This window comes from Chiloscyllium plagiosum, chromosome 24 (assembly GCF_004010195.1).
Source record: "Chiloscyllium plagiosum isolate BGI_BamShark_2017 chromosome 24, ASM401019v2, whole genome shotgun sequence".
NCBI classification, from domain to species: domain Eukaryota; kingdom Metazoa; phylum Chordata; class Chondrichthyes; order Orectolobiformes; family Hemiscylliidae; genus Chiloscyllium; species Chiloscyllium plagiosum.
Window position 1 is genome coordinate 14730629 of NC_057733.1, and position 25909 is coordinate 14756537.

The 25909-nt window shown below is 40.1% G+C and overlaps 1 protein-coding gene across 1 annotated transcript in view; it reads left to right on the top strand.

The window, feature by feature from the left end:
- LOC122562034 (dynein axonemal heavy chain 9-like) overlaps positions 1 to 25909 on the top strand; it is a 508505-nt gene that overhangs the window by 78888 nt on the left and 403708 nt on the right. The window contains exons 14-19 of the mRNA XM_043714478.1: positions 2533 to 2774; positions 5107 to 5242; positions 9543 to 9739; positions 11176 to 11600; positions 12519 to 12741; positions 16879 to 17045. Of these exons, the coding sequence (XP_043570413.1) occupies positions 2533 to 2774; positions 5107 to 5242; positions 9543 to 9739; positions 11176 to 11600; positions 12519 to 12741; positions 16879 to 17045 (1390 nt within the window). The remainder of the gene's footprint in view (positions 1 to 2532; positions 2775 to 5106; positions 5243 to 9542; positions 9740 to 11175; positions 11601 to 12518; positions 12742 to 16878; positions 17046 to 25909) is intronic.

Here is a 25909-nt window from a genome sequence, read left to right on the forward strand (position 1 = left end):
CACCCTCACCTTAACCTCCTTCCACCTATCGCATTCCCAATGCCCTTCCCCAAGTCCCTCCTCCCTACCTTTTATCTTAGCCTGCTTGGCACACCTTCCTCATTCCTGAAGAAGGGCTTATGCCCGAAACGTCGATTCTCCTACTCCTTGGATGCTGCCTGACCTGCTGCACATTTCCAGCAACACATTTTTCAGCGCTAATTTAGATCTAATAATGAGTTAGACTTAATAAGAAATCTCATGGTTAAGGTTCCTCTGTGAGTAATAATCACACTGTGGTATAATGTAAAATTCAGTTTGAGGGAGAGCAACTTAGGTCTTAAACCAGTGTGATCAACTTCAAGAAGTGCAAATACGGACGGATGGACTGAGCATTTTCTAAAACGGACTGGGAAAATAGATCTAGGGAAATGTCATTCGATGTGTAGTCAGCAAAAATTGATTCAGGTCAAGAAGAAGGACTCAGTGAGAAAGATGAACCACCCATGGTTAACAAAGGCGGTAAAGGAGAGTAACCAATCAACAGTTAAACCACAGGCCAGATGAATGGGATTTACTTTAGCAATCAGCAGAGCATGACTGAAAAAGCCAAGTTGTAAAGGTATAATTAGTAGAGTGCCAATGTTACTTACTGCCTGTAATAATGACTTGGAGGAGGGGGCAGGGTTTAACACATCTAAAGTTGCTGTTGATGCCAAGAAAGGAGGGAGTGTTATGATGAAGGCAAAAGGAATCTGCAAGGGGATATGAATAATTTGAGTGAGTGGCAAAAACTTGGCAGATGGTGTTTAATGTAGGAATGTGTGGTATTAGGTACTTTATTAAGAAGAATCAAAAGGGCAGAATATTATTTAAAAGGAGAGACAGTCCAAAAAATTAGAACCAGAGGGATCTGAGTGTTCTTATGTATGAAAAACTGAATACCAGCATGCAAATACAACAAGTAATTAAGGCAAATGCAGTATTGGCCTTCATTGCCAGGTGTTGGAGTTTAATAACAAGGAAGTCATATTCCAACTGTACAGGCTATTGATGAGCTCAGAGCTGAAATACTCTGAAAAGTTTTGCTTCTCGTATTTCTAAAAGAATGTTTTAGCTGCATTGGGTGCAACTGAGAAAACACTCACTGGTTTGATTCCTGAGCTGAAGGAATCAACTTGTCAAATGCAGGTTCAGCCTTTACCCATTAGATGTTTTGATGAATCAGGGCTGTTCTTAATGAAACACACAAGATTCTGAGGGGACTTGACAGGGTAGATGTTGAGAATATTTTTCCACAAGTGGGCAAATCTTCACCTGGTAGTCATGGTTACAAACAACACTCATTTAAAAATAAGCTGCAGAGTGAATTCTTCTCTGAGCAGGTAGTGAACGCTTGGAGTTCTCTACACCAGAGAGTTGAGGAAGCTAGATCACTGAAAGTATTTAAATTAGCTAGATGTTTGAATTATTGAGGAGTTGACAGCTATGAGGAGTTGGCCTGAAAGAAGGGTTGAGTCCTGGAACAGCTCAGCCATGATTTTGTTGAATGATGGGGCTGGTTTGAGCGACTGAGTGGCCCACTGTTTTTGAATCCGACATTTCCATGGGGTGGCTTAGTGGTTAGCACTGCTGCATCACAGTGCCAGGGACCTGGGTTTGATTCCAGCCTCGGACCACTGTTGGTGTGGAGTTTGCACATTCTCCCAGTGTCTGCATGGGTTTCCTCTGGCTGCTCTAGTTTTCTCCCGCAGTCCAAAGATGTGCAGGTTAAGTGTATTAGCCACGGGGAAATACAAGGTTACAGGGGTTGGGTGAGAGGGTCTGGTTGGGATGCTCTTCAGAGGGTTGGTGTGGACTCGATGGGCCAAATGGCCTGCTTCCAACACTGTATGGATCCAGTGATTCTATGCATGATCTGTCATCCTGGAAAAGACAGTACACTTTAAATGCATTGAAAATTTCAAAATGTGTTTCATTTTCAATGCCATTGGGGAAGGAAAGATTGAATCATTTGAAGAAATGTTAACTTCTGCTAGGGAAGATAATTTCTCAGACTAAGTGGGAAATTCATTGAAAGCCAAGCTTTCCAGTGATATTCTAGTGTTTGGTTATGGAAAGGGGAGCTATTCAGGAAAGGACTTAGATCTTATCATTCGGCATTTTCTTGCATATCGTTTGAGCCCCAGTCATACAGTTTCTGCTGATCTGTTGAAAAAGTTGATTACCTTGCATTCCTTCTGTGAGCCAACTTTTCCTATTAAAGGCTCTCATAAGGCTGTTTTGTTCCATCAGAATACTGAGGTAGCATTCTCTTAAGATTAATAACTGCTTCAGTAAAATTGATCAGAAACTCACCAGAGTTTGATTGTGGCATGTTGAGACCTAACAATGAATTATAGGAACAAATTTAAAAAATCCTTAGTGGTACAAAATAATAATTAGCAAGCTAATAGAAGAAAATCTAGATAGATTGAGCCTTATCATTGAAGAAACTTAAGAATGCATCAGCAATCCATTCTGCTTAATACATTCTTGTTTATATTTTGTAAGGGATCTGGGATTACATCCAAGCAGTTCGAGATATGGTTCATGATTTGGAGAGCCGAGTGCAGAAAACAAAAGACAATGTCACTGCAATACGGAATATTATGAAGACGTGGGTGTCTCCCTTGTTTGAGAGGAAGGAAGGGAAAAAGGATACCCTTCTCAATCTGGATGACAAGAATGAACGACTTGAAAAGCGCTACAGTTTAATTCAACAAACTGGTGAAAAGATCCACTCATTGGTGAAGGTACAGTAAGATCAGACCTCCAGGCCAATTTAACAGAATGGGGGAAAAAAAATCTTTCAAAGAGTCTCTGTTTAATCTTAGTTTATGTCTTGTGAATATTTTAAAAGACCTCCTCACAACAATCCTCATAAGAATATGTCAAATAATCTCAAGTAAATACTTACAAGTAAGATGTTAGAATCCCATTGTTCATTTTGAATATTTTGGGCACTAAATTATATTAAAATAAGACATGGTCTAGAACCAATTGAAACTATTTCATTTGTGGTTTATTGTCAATACCTGGAATTATAACTTTACTAAGTCTGCTCGGTAACACCTTTATTCAATGAGATGTGGTCCAGAAACAATTGTCACATTTTTTCTCAAGAAATATATTTAAGTTATCAATTTTGGTTGCTTTCAATTTTTCATCCCAGCCCATCTAATTAGGTTTCTGCTCAAGTACTAACTAGTGGATGTGCCCCTTTTTCCTCACAGCTGCACTTCAAAATTTCCCCAAAATTCACTTCAGGGTCATATTGAAGGGGGTACGAATATTAGCAAAATATTGTCCACCCAGTAGGTAGTTGGAAGTTGATGCGGAGATGAGTAAAGAGGAGAATCCATAGAAAAGATGGTGGTGATAAAATGGAGGAAAGTAGTACCTGAGAATTACCGTGAGCAGCATACAACTTTCTCTTAAAAAGACACATCCCACTTGTTTGCGAGACGTGCTGGCCTGACCCTTCTCCAAAATGGAGTTCCAGTGCATTCATTTCCAAATTCTCTTTTGTTGGTTCTTCCCTGCGGGTTATAACCGTAGAATGTAGGAGCTGTTTGGCAATAGCCGTGATCGCGCTACCACCCTCAGGTGTGCACAGTGAAGCCTACTTTCCAAGAACAAATTTACCAAAGAAGTAATGCTAACTTCTGCTCTCAAATTTGCCAGCTGAGTTCCGTTCCTGAGGTTAACTGGCTGACAAAATTCCATAAAATAGACTGAAAATGAAAGATTGTTCCTCATGCCAGCATGAACCGTTTCCAAACAATTGAAAGAGTATCTAGTGGAAAGAAATCTTGCATGGAATTCGGAACCGAAATAGGTCACTTGACCCACTGTTGTTTATGCCCTGTACACTCCTCATTTTACATAAGTTCATCTCACATGAGTTTACCTCACCCTGTCAACATATTATTCAAGCCTTTTCTCCTCCCTGTGCTTACCTAAGACCTTACATGTGTCTATACCATTTTCTTCGGTCATTCCACGTGGTAGAGTGTTTCACATTCTCACCATCTGACACGCTGGATCTCTGCATATTTTTCTAACTAGTCATGTTCACTTCACACTCCTGAACGATTTATAATCTAATGATAACTGTAGTATACATTTCTTGGCCTGAAATCTTTGATCAGTTTTTGTTACGTTTGGACCTTTAGAAATTACAAAATTCAATATGCAGTTAAGATTTATATATCTTTTAAAAATTTATTGTTTTTGAAGGATGTTAGGCCAGGATTAATTACCTTTTCCCAATTGCACTTGAAAATGTAATAGTTAGCCAACTTTTTGTTTTATTGCATTCCTTGGTGTGTAAATACACCCACAGTGCTGTTACAAAGGAGTTCCAGGATTTTTACACAGTGACAGCAAAGGAACAGGGATACAGTTCTGAATCAGGCTGGTGAGCATCGTGGAAGGGAACTTGTAGGTGGCACTATTTCCTTGCATATGCTGCCCTCGTGGTTGCATGTTTGGAAAGTGCTGTTAAAGGAACTGCACTGAAGAGTCTCTCGGTTTCTTTGTTCATCAGGGTGGTCCATTGCTACAGGTTTAGCATTTGGCCTCTGACTACTGGCCTTGAGTCTGAAGTATGTAGCGGGGTCAAGACTGTTCAACCATGCAGGCCAATCTCCTCATGGGAAAACAGCCACCAGGACTGAGGAAGAAGGCAGGGTGGATCAACAGAATAGGGCAAGCATTGTTTAAAGGAGGACAAGGTGTTTGGCAGTTTTAACACTGGGGTGTTGACTAAGCTGAGACTTAACAAAAGGAATGTTTTGAGTCAGAAGAGATTGAAGTCCTTTAGAGTCCGATGGCTGAAATGTTCAGGATTCTTGTGGAATCCCAGTTTCTCTTTTCCTATTGAGTTGGTTATTCTGTAGAATGAAAGTAACTCCTCAGCATAACCACAATATATCCAGCAATGGCACTGGATTCAGGCATGAATTATACAAATACTTTGTTTTCATATATCAAATTATAGTAACTGATTTACTTATATGAACCATGGAGTACTTTGATTTGACTTTTATTTATAACTCAAATAATGCATTTATAATTCATCAGGAAAATCTGAGTCTATTCCAAGCAGATGAAACTTCAAGTGACTGGAAGGCATATGTTGACTACATTGATGAAATGGTCATTGATGGTTTCTTCAATGCTATTGAATCCTCTCTGAATTACTTTACAGAAAATACTGGTGAGAATTATCTATTTATATCAAAAACTTTCTTAATTGCAAATATATAGTGACCTCATATGTTCAATTTGTTTGGTTTTTAAAAGTATTTTCTTTTTTTATATATAATTCATTTTTATATACTTTTTGTTTCTAATATTTCTCACAGAATATCTCTTCCTTGCCACAAATGGCTGATTTCTTTACACACTGACATCAGTGTGCACTTTAAACTCACGGTTATTTTTCACACAAGTAATTCTGCGCTAATACCTTTACTTGTTTCTTGTTGAGAAATATCGCCCCCTCACCCAGCTCGTGACCTTTTGTGTGGATCACAGATGCTGTTTATTCACTGACTGCTGGTACCTAATGAAAGAAAGTGAGGACTGCAGATGCTGGAGAGTCCGAGTTGAGAGAGTGGTGCTAGAAAAGCACAGCAGGTCAGGTTGCATCCAAGGAGAAGGTGAGTCAATGTTTCAGGCATAAGCCCTTCATCAGGAATGTTGGAGGGGAGAAGGGGGCTGAGAGACTGATGAAGAGCTTATGCCTGAAAAGTCGACTCTCCTGTTCCTCAGATGCTGCCTGACCTGCTGTGCTTTTCCAGCGCTACACTTTTTGAATCTGATACCTACTGAAGCTGTGGTTATGCACGGGTAACTCATTTATTCAGTGCAAGGCACAATCTTTCTGACCTTCTAACGTATGAGCCCACTCTCCTTGTAGGAGTTGCCTCAGGCAACATTATGTGGGTTTTGTGATTCTGCTGATGGAATTACAGAATTACAGACTTGTTATAGAGCAGAAGGATGCCATTTGGTTCATTGTATTTGCCCCTGGTCTCTGAACGAGCTGCTCCCTTCATGTCCTTCTCCTTCTTTCCCCTTACTACTCTGCACATTTATCCTTTTTAGATAATCGCCCAATTCCAATTCCATCACACTCTCAGAGCTGCATTTCAGATCCTAATCATCACTGTGCGAAAAAAAAACTTTCTCTCAGAACATTATTGCTTCTTTTTCCAATTACTTTAAAACTTCACACTCTCATCCTGGATCCTTTCACAAGTACAAACAGTTTCTCCATATCAACACTATCAAGATCCCTCAAGCTTTTGAATATTCATTGTTGAAGTTCCTCTTTCCTAGTACTGTGATTCTTGTTAAACATTTCTGCCTTCTCGTTGATGGCTTCATGCCCTTCTTACAGCATGGTACCAAAACTGACTGAAATACTCTGCCTGAAACTGAATTAAAGCTTTATCAACATTAGCTACTTGCTTTTAATAAAACTCAGGCCACTATTATCTACTAATTACACTTTCAACCTGTCCTACCTCCTTCAATGACCTATGCATAAATATACCCAGAACCTTCTGATCCTGCACCCTGTTGAGAATTGTGTCCTTTTTTATGTCTCTTTATATTCTTCCTATCAAAATGAATCATTTCACATCATTCCACACTGTCCTTCATCCAACTTGTCTTTGTCCTTTTGAAGCTCTACACTATCCTCACAATTGACAATGTTTCCAAGTTTTTTGTAACATCAGTAGTAGGGAAAACACTAGAGTCTATTATAAAAGGCCTGATAACAGGACATGTAGAAAGCTTTAATGGAATTAGACAATGTCCACATGGATTCATGAAAGGAAATTCATGTTGAACTAATCTACTGGATTTTATTGATGATGAAACTAGTAAAATAGATAAGAGAGAACCAGTGGATGTGGTGTATTTGGATGTCAAGAAAGCTTTTGATAAGGTCTTACATAAGAGGTTAGTGGGCAAAATTAAATCACATGGAATTTGGGGATGGTATACTGGCATGAATTGAGAGTTGGTTGAAAGTCTGGAAACAAAGAGTGGGTATTTTGCTCAGTTTGCAAACAGTTATTTGGGAACCAAATGAAATATTTTCAAGTTTATTGAGGACACGAAGCTAGGTGGGATTGTGAGTTTTGTGGAGAACGTAATGACAGTTCAGGACAATCTGGATAAGTTGAGTGTGAGGGCAAAAATATGGTAGATGCTGTACAACATGGATAAATATGAACTTATAGTGTCAGTGTAAAAAAACTAAAGGTATTATTTAAATGGTAATATATTGGGAAATGTGTTTGTGTGAAGAGATTTGGTTGTCTTTGAATATCAGTCAATTAAAGTAAATAAGCAGGTGTAGCAAGCAATTAGGAAGGCAAATGGTAAGAATGTAATCAAGAGAGAGTAAGATAAATTTTTAGATATTAAGGGCATCACAGGATGTGGAGAAAAAGTGGAATATGGGATTAAAATATAAGATATTGAATGGTGGATTGGGCTTGAAGATCCAAATGCCTACGACTGCTCCTAGTTTCTGTGTTTTGTGCTTTTCATATCATTTGCAAGCCTTGAAGTAGTGCACCTGTACACCAAAGTTTAGTCTGGGATTAACTCATGCTAGAGATTATACAGGCCATGATTTTTTTGTAGAGGTGCTCAATCGAAAATACATTCAGTTACAAGTAGTATTGTTATGTCCATTTTTATAACAGTTGGATTTGGTGCAGCTTCAATATTACCTTTAGTGCTGGACTGCTTACTAATTATTTACCAAAATATTTATCAAGCTGTCATAGTAGCTTTTCTCTTATTTAACGTAGGTGTTGCTGGCTGGACCAGCATTTATTGCCCATCACTAGTTGCCTGGAGAGGCGGTGGTGAGCTACCTTTTTGTACTGCTTCAATCCATTTGGTACACAGGTCGTTCTGCTATAACGCGCATTTTGTTAACGTGAAATCGCAGTAATGCAGTTGACAATTTGGGGACACTGTTTCTAAAGTGTACGTTTTTAAAACATGTATTGGCTGTAACATGATTACATCACCAATACTTTAACCACTGTTTCTAAAGCGTGATTTTTCTATAACACAGAGTTGCGCAATACCTGTGGGTAGACCCATAATGTTTTGAGATTCAACTGTGCATATTAGATCCTTCAGTCTAACAGGAGCTCATATTTAATAATTATGTCCCAAGTACATTCCTTATTAGGTAAAGAACTCAATACTTTCAGATATAAGTTCACAATTACACATGGGAGAGAAGATAAACACCAGAAATCTTTAAACTTCAAATCCTTTTTTTTATATACCTCAAAGTGTTATTACACACATCTGAATGACTTTCCTGCCAACAAAACCACCATGACTTTTTTTGTTTTTCCCTGTTCACTGCCACCAGTAAAAGTCCAGACATGTGGTTTCTTTATTGGCTCATTGGTAAAGCATGCACACATTTGCATCCATTTAGTCAGATTCCTTCCATCATTATGGAACAGAATCGAATTATAATATTTTCCTTCACAAATGAACAGCATTTACTTTCCTTTATTTGGCTAGAACAAGTCCTTTTCCCAATCCTGGTGGTTTTGTGGAAATGTGCGAAACTACAATTTGACAAATTGGAGGGCGAAACTCATGTTTTCCTAAGTTCCTTGCTGGAATAATCAGATTCCATTTTATTTGCACTGTTGACTGTATGTAGTGAGTTATTGTCAAGGTTATCTGAAAGATAATTTCTGAAAACAGTTTTATAGAATATTTAAGGAATATTATCTTCACCCAACTGCCAATGAGATTGAGTATTCCATGGGACACAACATTTATAATTCTGCAACATTTGTTATTACATTTGCAGGCTCCAGCTCTATGTGGGAAAACATAAGGTTATGTAATATGAATATGACCATCTTGCACTTTAAAGAAAGTGCAACCTTAGTCTTCAAACCTTTCCCCTGGGCCTTTCTCATGTTGCCATTTCCAATACTCTGCAGTGTTATTATAATTGCTTTCACATCCTTGCTATTATTTTTGTGACTTCATTGTTGTCTTTGGTCCAAGATCAGAGGGCATGAATTTTCGAAAAGACCAGAGACAGACAGGAGTGAGAAAAGATAAACCATCATATGCATTTTCTAAGTCTGTGGTATTGTTAAGTAAGTTAATTTCTCCACAGAATATTGAAGTATGTCAGCAATTTAATATTTGAAGAGTAATTTTGATTGTTGTGCTCTCGATCCAGGCTGGACTTGACGATTGTGTGCTGACATCAATGCCAGTACATTGCTTATTCTCGTATTGTTGATGCAATTGAGACAATAGAATATGTGGGATGGCTTTTAGACCATATGAAGAAGAAAAGTTGTCTCTTCAGAAATGGAATCTTTTAAAAACTTTTGTTTGTATTCCTTTGGAATTGACATCATAAGCTGCCAATTCATAGTAGTAACTCACGTTCTCACATCAGGCTAGTTCTATTATTTTTCTTCTGTTCTGTACAGATCCTAATGCAGGATTTGCGCCATTGTTTGAAGCCCAGTTAGATTTGGTCTCGCTAGACTTGGTTTTCCGTCCATCTCTTGAGATAGGCACCAGCGACAGCTTCTATGACATGGTCGATGGACTGATTAATGATGTTTTCAAGATATCGTCCTTGGTACCCAGGTTGGCAGAACACAACACCTTCCCTCACTATCAGGTGAGCTTCTCCACTATGTATGATCTCAACATAAGACAGCTGGGGCTCAATTTAACCTAACTTACCTGGGAGCTATGGGAGATTGCATGCAGTTAGAGTTTCACACACTGCTTATTATTATGCTCCATTGAAGTCAGGGAGAGGTCACACTAAAATTGCTCTGTTTAATATCTTTCAGTGTTCCTTTCTTCTAGTTCATCCAACAATCCTGTTAACAGTCTTCTTTATTGGGATATTGAAGTCCATTAGTGTTTGCTCCATGTTTTCAGTGCAGGCCAGTCAAAGATACATTTTTCTCTGTTGTATGAGCAAGCAGTGTTTTATTTTAATCATGAAGTTGAAGTGGGCGATGCAATGAAATTTTAGTTTTCAGATGAAGTGCTACATTGTGACTATTCACAAATCACATACACGATACAGTTGTTCAATTCTGAAATGCTACAGATTCAATTCTTCAACTTTTTCCCCGGTTTAAACTGAACTGAATATTTAATTGTTATTCATTCTTGAAGACTTCATGATAAACCATGTAGTATACGTTAGCCCTGTCAGCTTGCTGGGAAATTAGCAAAGGGGTATCTGAAACTTGTTGAATTTAAATTAATGAACCTTTCACTCAAACTTTTGTTATAACATGAAGTAACTTAACTTCTGATTTTATTTTAGTTTTTGTTGTGTAGTTTATCAGCCTGGTATTGTCTCTTTCCATCCCTCTGTGGTTACTGCAGTCTGAAGAAACCATAATGAGATTGTTTGTTATAGACTAAAAATACTTAATTATGGATTGGTGATTTTCACAACCTTCTTACTTTGTGGCTGCATTTTCTCTAAGTATTTTGTATTGGCTGTTCCTTATGTCTTAGTTATCATTGAATCATAGAGATGTACAGCATGGAAATAGACCCTTTGGTCCAACTTGTCCATGCTGACCAGATATTTCAAACTAGTCTAGTCCTATTTGCCAGCATTTGGCCCATATGCCTCTAAACCCTTCCTATTCATATATCCATACTGATGCCTTTTAAATGTTGTAATTGTACCAGCCTCCACCACTTCCTTTGGCATCTCATTCCATACATGCTCCACCTTCTGTGTGAAAAAGTTGTCCCTTCCTCTCTCACTTTAAATCTGTGACCTCTAGTTTTGGACTCCCCTAAGTTTGGGAAAAGGCATTGACTATTCACCCTATCCATACCCGTCATGATTTTATAAACTATTATAAGGTCACTGCTCGGCTTCAGATGCTCCAGAGACAATAGCCCCAGCCTCTCTCTCCCTATAGCTCAAATCCTCTAACCCTGCCAATACCCTTGTAAATGTTTCCTGAACCCTTTCAAGTTTCACAGCATCTTTGCTATAGCAGGGAGACCAGAATTGAACACAGTATCCAGGAGTGGCCTAACCAATATCCTCCTTTGCTAAATTTTAAAAATCAGGCTGATATGGAAGACATGGCTGACCTGGTAGACATGCGTCAAAACCTGATGGACAGCATACAACAAGTCATGGCAAAATGCTGCAACTATCAGAATTCCTTTGAGCAGTATGCTTATCTGTGGGTTGACGACCGCAAGGAGTTTATGCGTCAATTCCTTCTCTATGGACACGTTCTTACTGCTGAAGAAATTGAGGCTCATGCAGAAGATGGTGTGCCAGAAAGTCCCCCAACACTCGAGCAGTATAAAGAACAAGTCGACTCTTACGAAAAGATCTATGATGAGGTGAATCATTTGGAGTCCATCAACATATTTGACAGCTGGATGCGAATTGATGCCAGACCGTTCAAGTCTGCTCTGTTGAATATCATTAAGAAATGGAGCCTTATGTTCAAACAACACCTGATTGACCATGTAACAAACAGGTAAGACTCAACTTAAATCCTGTAAAGTTTTTCACATGTCTGCACGCTTCCTTAATGGCCTCTCATATCCTCCGTGCCACCTCCAGGTGCCCTCCTATTCCAGATTCCTCCTCCATACCCCTCCCATGAACCCCATGCATCCTCCACACCCACTCTTCCAGTATCCACTGTGTATATAGGACTAAGTACAAAGCCATTCATGGTTATAGGTAAGGAAATCATGACATGGTTATAGGTAAGGAAATCATTACAAACAGCCTTACCAGTTAGCAAAACATTGAAAAATAAGAATAACACTCCGGGATATATTTACAGAGATTATAGCATTTAAAACTAATGAAGTTTATGTTAAGCTTGTGTGATATCTTGATCAGGCTGCATTTAGTATACTGTGAGCAGTCTGCTTCAGGCTATCGAATGAAAAGATGTATAAACACTGGAGGAAATACAGGATGAACTGGGCAATTATGGCTATTAGGAAAGATTAAACACATTTTGGTGGAAGGGGAAGGAGAGAAATTTATGGAGGCCTTTGAAATGATGAAGAAGTGGTTGGCCAAGGTAGATGTGGAGAGAATGTTTCCACCTGAGCGACTGAAAGGTAGTTACTGATATTTCAACCTGAGAAAAAAAAACTTTGTTGAGAATATGAAATGCACCATGATAGAAAATTTGAGGAATGCAGCTAAGATGTTTTCAAAAGAGCTAGATCTGTACATAAACGATGAGGAAATGTGTTAAGATAAGGCATTTGGTATGGGAGGACACGCCTGGTGCAAAAGAATAAATTATTACAGATATGTTGTGATTTACTTGTGCCTGTGTTTTATGTTCTGTGTAATATAAAATCAATGTGCTGTCTTGATGCTGGTGTCTTGTTCACTTTTCCTTCAAATCCTTTTTCCTCGCCCCATTCAGTCTGACTGATCTCCAAGCATTTATCAAGATAGCGGAAGGAGGTTTACGCCAGAAGGTTGAAGAAGGTGATTTGAGTGGCCTCATTCATGTTATGGGCCACCTCATGGCTGTGAAAGAGAGACAGGTTACAACTAATGAGATGTTTGAGCCCCTTAAACAGACCATAGAACTCCTGAAGACCTATGAACAGGAATTACCTGAAGATGTGTACAGGCTCCTGGAGGTCAGTGGAAGTTGGTGTATTATTTTGATTACTGGGGCTGATGTTAATTTCCATACTGCTACTCTGTGATCACTGGACTGGAATTAAAAATGGCTGGAACAAATGCAAATCCTGTGATAGAAATGTTTTCATGTACACCTTTGAAATAATCTCTTATACCTTCACACTAGTTCTTCACTTCAGATTATTTCATGAAAAAATCCTCTTTCTATCATAAACAATGAACCCTGTTAATAATAGGTGTGTAGTTAAAGTCCATTCTGATGTTTTAGTCCACCTGACTTAGTGTATGGACATTCCACCATATCTAGAATCGTAGAATCCCTACAGTGCAGATAGAGGCCATTTGGCCCATCAAGTCTGCACCAATTCTCTGAAGAGAATCCCATCATGTCCCAGTAACCCCACATTTACTGTAGTTGCCCCTTCCTAGTGTGTACATTGTGAGGCCATTTTACCATGGCCAATTCACGTGACCTGCACATCTTTGGACTGTGGGAGGAAACCGGAGCATCCAGAGAAAACCCACGCAGACCCGGGGAGAATGTGCAAACTCCACACAGACAGCTACCTGAGGCTGGGATTGAACTGGGTCCCTGGCGCCGAGAGGCTGCAGTGCCAACTACGTGCCATCCTATGTATGCAGTGTTGTATACAAAACAAGCTCTACTTTAATTTTGTATGTTGTGAACGTCCATGTGAAGCTTCATCCTTGCTCAGAATGGGGGGGTGGGTCTGGACTTTCATCTTAGAGGTGGATAATAGAAGTTGGGAAAGTTCCCGATTTCATGTTCCAGCCTCCGACAAATACCATCTTCCAAGGAATGCTGTCGTTTTTAGGAACAGGGGGCAGCCCCGTAGACCAGCCGTGACCTGGAGAAAGGTTCAAAGGGAGGCAGGAATGCTGCCAGCTGTGGAGGCATGCTGCTTAAAAGCAAATTCGGGCATTGTACTATTTGGAATAAAATCTACACGCCTCACACCTCGTCATCCCCACACACCTATCCATGCGACCTCATGCCCTTCAAAGAATTCATATGAGCCAACCATCCAGCCCACTCCGTTTTTGGCTCAGATCGGAAGGGCGATCAACGGCACACTCTGATCTTGACAGTAAAATGCAGCATTTTTGTACATGTTCTATGTAATAATAATCAAGTACTGCAGAGTCACTGTCCTTCCTCCTTAAATCCATACACACAATCCTGTAAAACACTTGACCAATAAGGGTATTCCTATGGACAGTCCCAGGTTCCCATGATTTTATGGTGTTTACTAGACAATATAAAGTCTCGGCCTTGGGATCTTCCAATGCATCATATTCATTCGCATTCCAAAGTTACTGGCTGTCCTCCTTCGGATCTGTCTCAGGTTTGCTTAACTCCAAGGGCGGCTTAAATTCTGTTTTTCATTGAAGTTTTCACTGTCCTGATTATATATGTAACAATACAAAAGATAGTTAGTTTTAACTAGTTGATTTAAGATTTGTAATATAGGTTTCTGTTATAAAGTTAGTTATAAAGTGTAAAGTTATGCAGCTACTTCTACTGTTGGCATCTTGTAATTAATGGGCTGTGAACAATGTATTTTGTTTAGAGCATAAGAGAAGGTGTTTCTTAAGACTAATTAACTCTTACATCTGTGTTTAAGCGCTGTTTTTCTCTAATGCTTGTATTATACTTTGGTTATGTGTGCATCTATCCTTCATGTTGAAAACTACTATGATTATCTGAAGAACCTTTAACTAGAATCTATTTCTTAATATTATGAGTAACTTCAAAAAGCCAACTGTTTACTACAAAATAGCTGTTGTGTTTGCAGCTGCTTAGGGTGTCAATCTGGCTAGTTCATTGGCTAAGACTCACACTTAGTATTATTTATTTACTGGGACTATCATCCTTTCATTAATAAGGCTGGGATCAATCAGTTGTCTGTTTTTAGGCATCCTCTTATCAAAACTGTCTCAGGTGGTTTCTTGCAAGGCCCCTTCTTGGCCTTGGAGTAGCTCTGTTCAAAGGTACCATTGCCTTTCACTTAAAAATGAGAACAAGCTGTTTGTTCTGTTTGTCTCTTGTCAGCCATTTTGTGTCTTAATGCTTGGACAGGCTGCCTCATTTTATTTAAGCCTCGTCAGCCATTTTCTGTCTTTCAAACATGGGCTGCCCTTACAAAAGCTATATAACTGCCATTCCCATTCCTATTCACTATGTAGAAACAGTGAACCCAGTGTTGATAGTTATATCTGTCAAAGAAAACTTTTATAAAAATTTTCATTGATAACTTTACACTTTGCTTCAAAGAAATTCTATACTGGAGCAATAAAAATTTCAAATCATTCATGCCTGTTAAAGTTTCAATAGCTGAAACCACAAGTACTTGACATCTCTTAACTTTGTCACAATGAACTTTTTGAAATTGATTACAGGTTTCAGATAGCTGGCATTACTGTATCAATTGAGCAGCTGTCCAGTGTTTCAGTAGAATTATGGGTGTCTGTCTCTTAGCTAAGAATATGTAATAAGACTTGTCTAAGCAACCACAGAGCAGCCATTGCTCTGCTGGAACATTGAGCTCCATTCACCCAGTATACACCCAATGGAAGCAGTGGATTCTATAGTGATGGTTTGATATGCTTTAAAAACAAAAGCTTTTTTAAAAAAAAAATCAACCGATTAGTTGATATCTTTCCAGTGCATTACAGCAAGACTCTTGGCATGAAAACTGCCAGTTTTCATCGTCAGTAGTTTTTACATTATTGTAGATTGAAAGAGAATATTGTATTTTCTCCTTTATATTGTATCTTTTGGGACCACTAGACATGCTTACATCTGATCTAGTATATTTGACATGTGATCATTGTTGTCCTGAGGAAACATTGTTGCCAAGTTGTGTACAGCAAGCCCCTACAAACAGCAGCGTAATGATGACCAGATATTTGGTTTGTTCAGGGAGACCATGAGAAAGCTTGAAATCACTAACAGCAACTTTGCGTTCCTATGATTTAATGTATGTATGTGAACTTCAAAAACTGCTGTAGGATTCAGGAGAGGACAAATATTGGCAATTTCACTTCCATTGTTAACACCAACTCTAAGCTTATGTGTTTAAGTATTTGCTGCTGTTGTACTAAAGCTAATGTTTAACGTCAGAATGCTTCTATCTGCTGAGATGTGGAAACAAGGCTTTTCATGGGCTCCTTTTTGGTTTGTGGATAGGTTGTCTTATGAGTTGAAGTATTTGGTGTTGATCTTGAGTGCTTGATCATCTGATTCAGAGACATGAGTGCAATCATTCATGATGGCTCCCTTATGTCAAAACATTTAGTGAGCTGCCTGACAACACAGTTCCGTTAAGTGACCAAACATTTAACTGAGTTAATGTAATCTTTGCCTCTTATGTCAAGGAAAGTCTCATTGATGCACATAAACAATCTTGCCCAGACATTGTTGAAAGGAAATCACTAGGTGTGGTGTAAAATTATGCCCCAATACATGTGTGAATCATAATGTAACACATGTATTGGGCCAAGCAGTGGAATGTGGTGAAACGGTTAAAAATTATGTCCCAATACATGTGTGAATCTAACCGGAATGGAGGTGTTGCTTAGTCCCGTGTGAATCTTATTACACACCTCCCCGTGTGAATCTTCTTATCTGTATGTAACCAGAATGGAATGTGTTTTTTAGCCTTGCTCTGCTGTTCACATGAATGTTTATATCTGGAAAAGAGTATATCAGCTGGAAAAGTCTCCAGTTCGGTGAGTCTGCTCCGGGGTTACGTTTAACCGCCGAGCGTGGGTTGTTGGCAACCGCTCTACGAGAACTGACGGCTCCCAGTTCCGGTAACATGTAGAGTGAGTATAAGCCAGACCCGTTGGTTGTGGCGACACTGCGGGGAATAAAATGCCCATATTCTAGCAGACTCGCCTCTTGGTCATTTGTTCTGTGTCAGACTACTCTCCTACGAACCTGACCTTGAGAATTTTTTAAAACACTAGGAGAGCTTGCTGTGCTATCCAAAACATCTGGCTTTTGTTTCAGAGCTACTTAATGAAAGTGCAGTTGTCTGGTGTTGCAGCTTCTAGATTGTGCAGTGCTGTCTACATTGACTTATACACTTTGCTACTTGTGTGTGTAGGAACTTCCAGAGAAGTGGAATAACATTAAGAAGTTAGCAATCACAACAAAACAACAGGTGGCACCTCTTCAGGCCAATGAAGTGACAGTCCTTCGTAAGAAATGTGCGAGTTTTGACGTGGAACAGCACAAATTCCGTGAGCGATTTCGTAAGGAAGCACCATTCAGGTAAGAGGTGAACACTGCTGATGAGTCAGTAGCTATTGATCAGTAATTACCACAGTTTATTGTCCTCTCCTTTCTTGAAGATAGTCACAATTATGATGGTGAAATCCAACATCGCCTCCAGTAAGCCGGCTGTCTAAGGAACAGACTGTTTAATGACAATGATCTCAAACAAGACACCAAGCTCATGGTCCACACAGTTACAGTGATACCAGTCCTCCCATATGTATGGGAACATGGACAACATACAGGGGGCACCTCAAAAACCCTTGAGAAATGTCAAGTGATGCCTCTTCAAATCAACTAGCACGATGAGCATTCACTGCAATATCAGGGCCTGCTGTTAGGCTGATATTCTCATCCTTGAGGCAATGGTTACAGTCAGAAAGGGACGTGTGCAAACCCAAGCATTGCAGGCACCCACTTCAGCAAACACCAGCTGGCCCACTGCTGGCAAGGTTTGCTACTTCAGTATTGGACTGTTTAGTCAGCTCAGTAGCCATTACTTCCAAGTAGAAGAAGGTAATCTTTGTTCTGAGAGTCTCTCTCAGTCGAAGCCAGCTTTGAGCCAAGCAGAACTCTGTCCCTGTTGTTTAACTGCTGCTTGACTGGAGCTTAGGGTAAAAACAAGGACTGCAGATGCTGGAAACCAGATTCTAGATTAGAGTGGTGCTGGAAAAGCACAGCAGTTCAGGCAGCATCCGAAGAGCAGGAAAATCGACGTTTCGGGCAAAAGCCCTTCATCAGGAATACAGGCAGAGATTGGGAAGACTGGACGCCTCCTAGCAGAGCGCTTTAGGGAACATCTCCGGGACACCCGCACCAATCAACCACACCGCCCTGTGGCCCAACATTTCAACTTCCCCCTCCCACTCAGCTGAGGACATGGAGGTCCTGGGCCTCCTTCACTGCTACTCCCTCACCACCAGACGCCTGGAGGAAGAACACCTCATCTTCTGCCTTGGAACACTTCAACCCCAGGGCATCAATGTGGACTTCAACAGTTTCCTCATTTCCCCTTCCCCCACCTCACCCCAGTTCCAAACTTCCAGCTCAGTACTGTCCCCATGACTTGTCCTACCTGCCTATCTTCTTTTCCACCTATCGACTCCACCCTCCCCCACTCACCTATTGTACTCTATGCTACTTTCTCTCTTCTCCCCCCCCGCCTCTCAATTATCTCTTCACCCTTCAGGCTCTTGCCTGTATTCCTGATGAAGGGCTTTTGCCTGAAACGTCGATTTTACTGCTGCTTGACTGGAGCTTCCCCACCTTCTTTTAAGGGGAGAGCTCATGCCAGGCTGATCAATGTCTGTTTATTAGAAATTGAATAGGAACTTTTCCTGTTTTGAACATTTTAATTAAGTAATGTTAGTTTTGTGAAATGCACAGAAAACTAAATGAGCATGCCAAAAATTCAATTTGACTTTGCACCACTATTAAATGTGTCAAATTCCAAAGACGTGTCAGAATGCCTTCTCAGAACAGGTCATGCTTCATGTCACTTGACTCCAATGTAGCCTAGAGATTAGTTTGAAATTACATTCTGTTAATGCTGAACAAGTAGTATTAATGCATCTTATGAGGATTAGGTTCAAAAACTGTTAATTTCTGATCAGAATCTCAATAGTTTGATTGAACAACTGTAAGTTCCAATGCCTCATACAAATTGTCAACAGTACATCCCATCAATTCTTCTCGTAATGGTGCTTCCTTAAGTGGTCACTTTGGCCAGGATATTAATGACATCTATTACAGCTTTATGAGAAGGACAGCAGTTTTAATTTTGAGTCTTTCAAAATATTGATAGTGCATAAAAGCCTAAAACTTCTGCAATACTGTCTGCACTTTTTATGTGGAATATTTAAATGAATAGATTTCATATTGCTATGGGTATGAGTGCACAAAGAGCAAGTTCAGATCACCAGGCATGCTTCAGACCTGATTTTCATTTCTATCAAATTTAATAGTGTTAAGAATGGGATGAGCTATGTAACAGGTATCTGAGCTAATATTGTCAGGCACACACTGTTGTTCAAAACCAAAATTACATCCAGTATCCCTTTGAGAGATAGTGCTTTGCAAATATTCACTGCAGAATTTGCCAGTGGTTAAAGGCTCTGGGTTTGAGTGATAGTTACAATTTAAATCAATCAACTTATTTTCAGGGTTCTTTATTCCTCTTTTGAGAGTTCTGTACATTTACCTATTGAGGAAAATATGAAACAAATACCTGAGAGACTGATTCGATGGGTAAGGAGGCTGGTACACTGTCAACTCAGAGCAAACAGAAAGCGAATTGAGTTTACAGTTAGAAACAGCAGTCAGATCACCCAACTGCCTGCTGTTCTCCTGATACAAATTGTTGTATCAGTTTAACCTTCAATATTTTTGGATGATGCTTGTTATGTGAAAAGTACAAAGTGTGGCTGATTGTTGATTCTGAAGCAGTGAACATATTCAGCACTCATGTTTCTTGTCTGTTCTAATTCAAGTCTGCAGTCCGCTGTTAGAAATTACGGGGTGAGAGTGTCCAAAATGTCAGGTCAGTGGTGCACGATGACCTACAGGCATTCCATTAAAAGAAAAAGTGTTTCATTTTCTCTCCTTTTGAACTGTTCACTGTAACACTGAAATTATGCTGTGTAAAAAAATTTACTCGACTTTGCTCGACTCTACTAATTAAACAGAAACTCTGGGGCTAGTTTCTCTGCTAACATCACAACAGACAAGAAAATTATACATGGACATTGATTTTAAAGGACAAAATATTGGAAGTTAATAGGTATAGCACCATTTGCTGAAAGGGACCAGCAAAATTAATACTTCAGGCCAATAACCTTCTATCAGAATTGAGAAATTCTATCCATTATTTCCTCCCTTCCTAGCACATCCACTCTCCACTCATCAACAAAATGCTCTCCCCTTTTCCATGGCATCATCATTTAAATTAAGGGAATGCAACGTCTCTGTTTTGCCTTTGCTTTTCCCAACTTCCAGAACCTCATCTACTCCTTCAAATGAAACAGTCATTTTGAATTGATTTCAATTTGGAATAATGAGGTCACTACTTGTGATGAGATTTCCTCAACGTGGGCAATGTTTTACATATTCCATCTTGGAGCTTGATAGAAATGATGCATCGAATTGTATGTGTGTAACAGAATTAATTTACAACAGTTTTTACTTTAAATAAGCACAGAGAAAGCCAGCAATTGTGGAGAGAGAAATGGAGTTCATGTTTCATGTCTGGGTTGGCTTCTTAAGAAACCGGATGCAGACATCATATTGGACTTGAAATGTTAACTCTGTTTCTCTCTCCTCAGATGCTGCCACACCTGTTTTCCTCAATATTCTGTATTTGTTTCAGGTTTCTAGCATCTGCATTATTTAGCCGTTTTATTTTAAAATCTGCTTAATGTGTACAGCTCATTTCTTCCAGCAACTTCCACAGGTTGTTTCCTTCACTCTGAGTTTGCACTCATCGAACACAGTGAGCATCAGTTGGAAAGATTTTTACCTAAGTCAAACATAGAACCATTGAACGCTGCAGGGGAGACTAAGCATGGTTGTCTGACTCCTTTTCAGAACACCTCTGTTCAGTTGGCAAGTGTGAACCTGAGCATCGAGATCTGGGCACTTTAATTCGATGCCCCCTCCTAATTTGACCTCCTTGTGGTTGGCCTTCAAGGCTCTTCCAGTGAAGCTGACCATAAGCTTGATGACCAGCACCTCCACTTTCAGTTCAGCGCTTTATAACCTTTTCCAGCACAACACTGAGTTTGACATTTTTGGGTCTGAATCCCAGTCCTGTTTTATCTGGCTCCAGCTGTAATGATTCTGTGGTTGCCATTCACACATCCTCTGGGCTCATCTTCTGTTTCTTTATTTGACCCATCTCCATTTGTCTTGAGCCATCGTCATTGCTGTCAATTCATCTGTCCTGCTTCCATGAATGCCACGGACCTTTCCTCCTCTCCTCTCCTCCTCGTGGGCAGCACGGTGGCACAGTGGTTAGCACTGCTGCCTCACAGCGCCAGAGACCTGGGTTCAATTCCTGCCTCAGGTGACTGACTGTGTGGAGTTTGCACGTTCTCCCCGTGTCTGCGTGGGTTTCCTCCGGGTGCTCCGGTTTCCTCCCACAGTCCAAAAGATGTGCAGGTCAGGTGAATTGGCCATGCTAAATTGCCCATAGTGTTAGGTAAGGGGTACATGTAGGGGTATGGGTGGGTTGCGCTTCGGCGGGACGGTGTGGACTAGTTGGGCCGAACTCCATCAACAAACACATCGACCTGGACCCAATATACCAACCACTACAGCGGACAGCTGAAACTGACAACCGGAAGCAGCAGGGACAGACCACTATAAACACCGGAGGAAACATCAAAGAAGCGCTTCGCAGGAGGCTCCCAAGCACTGATGATGTCGCCTAGCCAGGGGACGAAACGTTTGCAACAAAAACTTCCAGCTCAGCGAACAGAACCACAACAGGTGAACTACGGTTTGCTTTGTGCAAACCCTGCTGTTCTGCTGCATATTTTCAAGTTTCTTATTACATATTTCCAACATCCACTGCCTTTTGCTTTCAGTCATTGATCACAAGCAATAATTGCAAAGCCAAACATCCCATTTGGGCCATTTGTTTATTTTCCGTACCTTTACTTACCTTGTTAGAATCAAAAAACTAATATGCCAGTGAGAGTAATTTCCCAGGATTCTGATTAAAAATGGCATTTCCCACTGTGACTGTGAAGCTTTCTGCCATCCTTTTTTATGATTTTGTATTTTGTTTATGAACGAGCAGGTATTTTAATAGGAATTGATGTCCTGTGGTGTTCTAGTGTACTGTGGTGAGATCACAAGAGATAATTGGAATAGATTGTGCAGAAATAACGTGGCCTTGATTTAAAAGGCACGTAGCTTGTTTTAATTTTTGTAAAATGCTTTGACCTTGCATTATAATTTGTTGTGCAGTAGCAAATGTCACATCAGTTTTAGAAGGGGAGTAAAAATTGGAATTCTTGGATGTCTGTATAAACTAGCTAGGTTATGCAAAACCGAAACACCATGTTACTATCACTTGCAGAAATTTGTCATTGCTGTGTAACCAGTTTGCATTTGCGGTTTTAGTGGTGTGTGGAATTAATGACGCAAAATTGATATTGCATGCTGATGTATTCAAATGTTGTGAAGAAGTAAGCACTTAAATTGCTCAGAATTTACTGTAAGACTTCATATCAGAAAAAAAAAACTTTTGAAATTCAGTTGTAATGTAAGGAAAGATAATTTGCACAGAACAAAATCCCATAATTTTGTAATTGAGCCAAGTCACCAATTACTTTTTGTGGTTATTCAGGGATGAATGTTGGTCTGAACACTGAGAAATGTCGCCTTGGAATAGTGCTGTGGAATCTTTACTATGCATCTAAAAAGGCAGACCTGGTCTTGCAGCCCTGCTGGAGTATGGATTACTGCATACTTCGGCATGGTTGCACAGTGGTTAGCACTGTTGCCTCACAGCGCCAGAGACCTGGGTTCAATTCCCGCCTCAGGCGACTCTCTGTGTGGAGTTTGCACATTCTCCCCGTGTCTGCGTGGGTTTCCTCCGGGTGCTCCGGTTTCCTCCAACAATCCAAAAATGTGCAGGTTAGATGAATTGGGCATGCTAAATTGCCCTTAGTGTTAGATGAAGACGTAAATGTAGTGGAATGGGTCTGGGTGGATTGCGCGTCAGTGGGTCGGTGTGGACTTGTTGGTCCGAAGGGCCTGTTTCCACACTGTAAGTAATCTAATCTAAAGTATACTTATGTTTCTTTTGGGGGCTTTTTTTCCAGTGCAGTTTATCAAAGTAAAAAAAAATTACAAATCCCAGATGCGCTTCTATTTGTTAAAACTGAGCTAAGATTTTATAGAACCATAAAAATTCAAAAAAGTCACACAATCTATTGTGTCTGCTGAATGTTGCTGGAGCAATCACAATTCACTGCTCACTCCCCATAACCCTGCTTTTGCCTCTGATTCAAATGTGAGCCACTAGTTCCTTGAAACCAGGAACTGTCTCTTCTTCAGCAATTCCCTGTGGCAAAGCATTCCATGTTTCAACAGTTTTCTGCATAAAGACAAGTTCGTCATGCTCTTTCCTCACAATCTTTGTGGCACTTTTAAACTATTGATCTCTCAACATTATCCAGTCAGAAGACACATTTGCTGGATGTTGACCCTTCTGATTTAAAAACAAGCCAGGGTACTGGTATGGACTTGGAGTGAGATGTAAGATGTCTACATTTGCAGATGTAAAATTGGGCAATGTGATTTAATTAGACAGCATTGCTTAAGGAAGGAAATAACAAAATATGGAAAACCGTAATAAGTTTGCACAATTGGTGTTCAATGATTAAGCTCTGAGAAAGTGAGGACTGCAGATTCTGAAGATCAGAGTCAAAAAGTGTGGCACTGGAAAAGCACAGCCAGTCAGGCAGTATCTGAGGAGCAGGAGAATCAATGTTTCGAACATAAGCTGTTCATCAGGAATGCTCCTCGGATGCTGCCTGACTGGCTGTGCTTTTCCAGCACCACACTCTTTGACATTTCAATGTTTCAACTTGCTACATTATAACCACACCCTTTTGCCAATGATGGCAAAATAGAGTTTCAGTTTTGTAATTTGATAAACAAATGTCAGTATAGCTTAAGTGTGAGATGATATATTTTGACAGAAAGAATGAGGAAGTCACATCATTTTGCATAATTAAGAATCTGAATGGTATACAGGATCAAAGGAACCCAGGGTTGCAAATAGATCATAAAAAACAAAGTATGCATTCAAATCCATTTGTAAAGGTTTATAATTGTAAGTTTCCAACTTGAGTCAAAATTCTGTAGCACCTTAATAAGGCTGTTGTGAATGCTATGGGAGACTATTCTGGTCTGGTGTATAGAAAGGATATAAGACCATCGAACAAGGAGCAAATAAGGTTCACAAAGATGATACCTGAACTGAGGGATTATAAGCATCAGGAAAGGCTGAATAAACTGAAACGCTTTTCTCTGGAAAAGAAAATCATTATAAGAGACTGTTAGAACAATGAGAGTGTGTGATGTGAGGGGCATTGACAAAGCATATCCACTTGGGGAGGAAACAAGAACTGAAGGCCAAGAATACATCCTGAGGGAATTCAGGAAAAACTCTAAGAAACCTGACAAAGATTGCTGGGAATGTTACAGGTACTACCGCAAGGAGAGACCAGAGCAAATAGCACAGACACATTTGAGGTGAAGCTAAATAAGCACATGAGAGAGAAAAGAATAGAAAATCATGTTGATAAGGTTAAACAGCACAGGGATAGGCTGTTCGGCCCATCAAGCCTGTGTCCTTACATGATGCCTTTCTAAATTGAAAACCTTTTGCCTCTATGCGGTCTGTAGCCCTCTGTTCCCTGCCCATACTTGTATCTGTCAAGCTGCCTCTTAAAATATTAATATTGTATCTGACTCCACCACCAACCCTGGCAGGCACTTGCCACCCTCTGCATAAATAAAGCTGCCTCCCACATTTCCTTTAAATTTATGGCCTTTTACCTGAGACCCATGGCCCTAGTAATTGACATTTTTACCCTGGGAAGAAGACTCAGACTATCCATTCTGTCCATGCTTCACAAAATTTTGTAAACTTCTGTCAGGATGCCACTCATCCTCAGACGTTCAAATGAAAACAAACCAAGTTCGTTCAATCTCTCCTCATAGCTAATACCCTCCAAACCACACAACACCCTGATTAACTATTTCTCTATCCTCTCCAAAGCCTCCATCTCCTTCTGGTAGTGTGGCAACCAGAACTGGACATAATATTCCAAAATGGCCTAACTAAATTTCACTACAGTTGCAACATGATTTGCCATTTTTATACACTATGCCCCAAACAATGAAGGCAAGCATGCAATATGCCTCCTTGACCACCTTAAACAATTGTATTGCCATTTTCATGGAATTGTGGACCTGTATGTCTAGATCCCTCTGTATGTTGATGCTAGTAAGAGATCCAACATTTACTTCCCTCCTGCATTGAATCTTCCAGAACACATCACTTGCCTTTGTGTGGATTAAGCTCAATCTGCTATTTCTCTGCCCGAATCTCTAGCCTATTATATCCTGCTGTACCCTCTTGCATTCCTCTTCACTATCCACAGCTCCCCTAATCTTTGTGTCGTCTGCAAACTTACTAATCAGGCCACATTTTCTCATCCAAATCATTACTAAAGATATTACAAACAACAGAGTTCCAAGTACTGATCCCTGTGGAGCACCACTGGTTACAGATCGATGTTCAATAAAACACCTTCCATATTTATTCTTTCTCTGTTGTGACTAAGCCAGTGCTGTACCCATTGTACCAGCTCACCACAGATCCAATATACTTCACCTGGCCTTTAAAAAGAAATTCCATGTAACAGATGTGGATTAACCCTCAAACAGCCATGCCCAGTCTGCATTTCCCTGATCCTGCCTAATATTGTTAGCCTTCTCTCAGTTTATTACTTTCACGTGAGGAATACTCTTATCCTCATCCATAAGTAATGTAAAACTTCTAGAATTCTATATACAGTGTTCCCAAAATGCTTCCCGACTGAAACTTAGATCACCCAGCCAGACCCATTCCCCAGTACCGGGTCTAGAGTAGTCTCTTGGCAAAAGTGAGGACTGCAGATGCTGGAAACCAGAGTTTAGATCAGAGTGGTGCTGGAAAAGCACAGTAGGTCAGGCAGCATCCGAGGAGGGGTGGCGGGGGTGGGGTGGCGTGGGGCTGCGGCTGTGGAGAAGGTAGCAAAGAGTACAATAGGTGAATGGGGGTGGGGATGGAGGTGATAGGT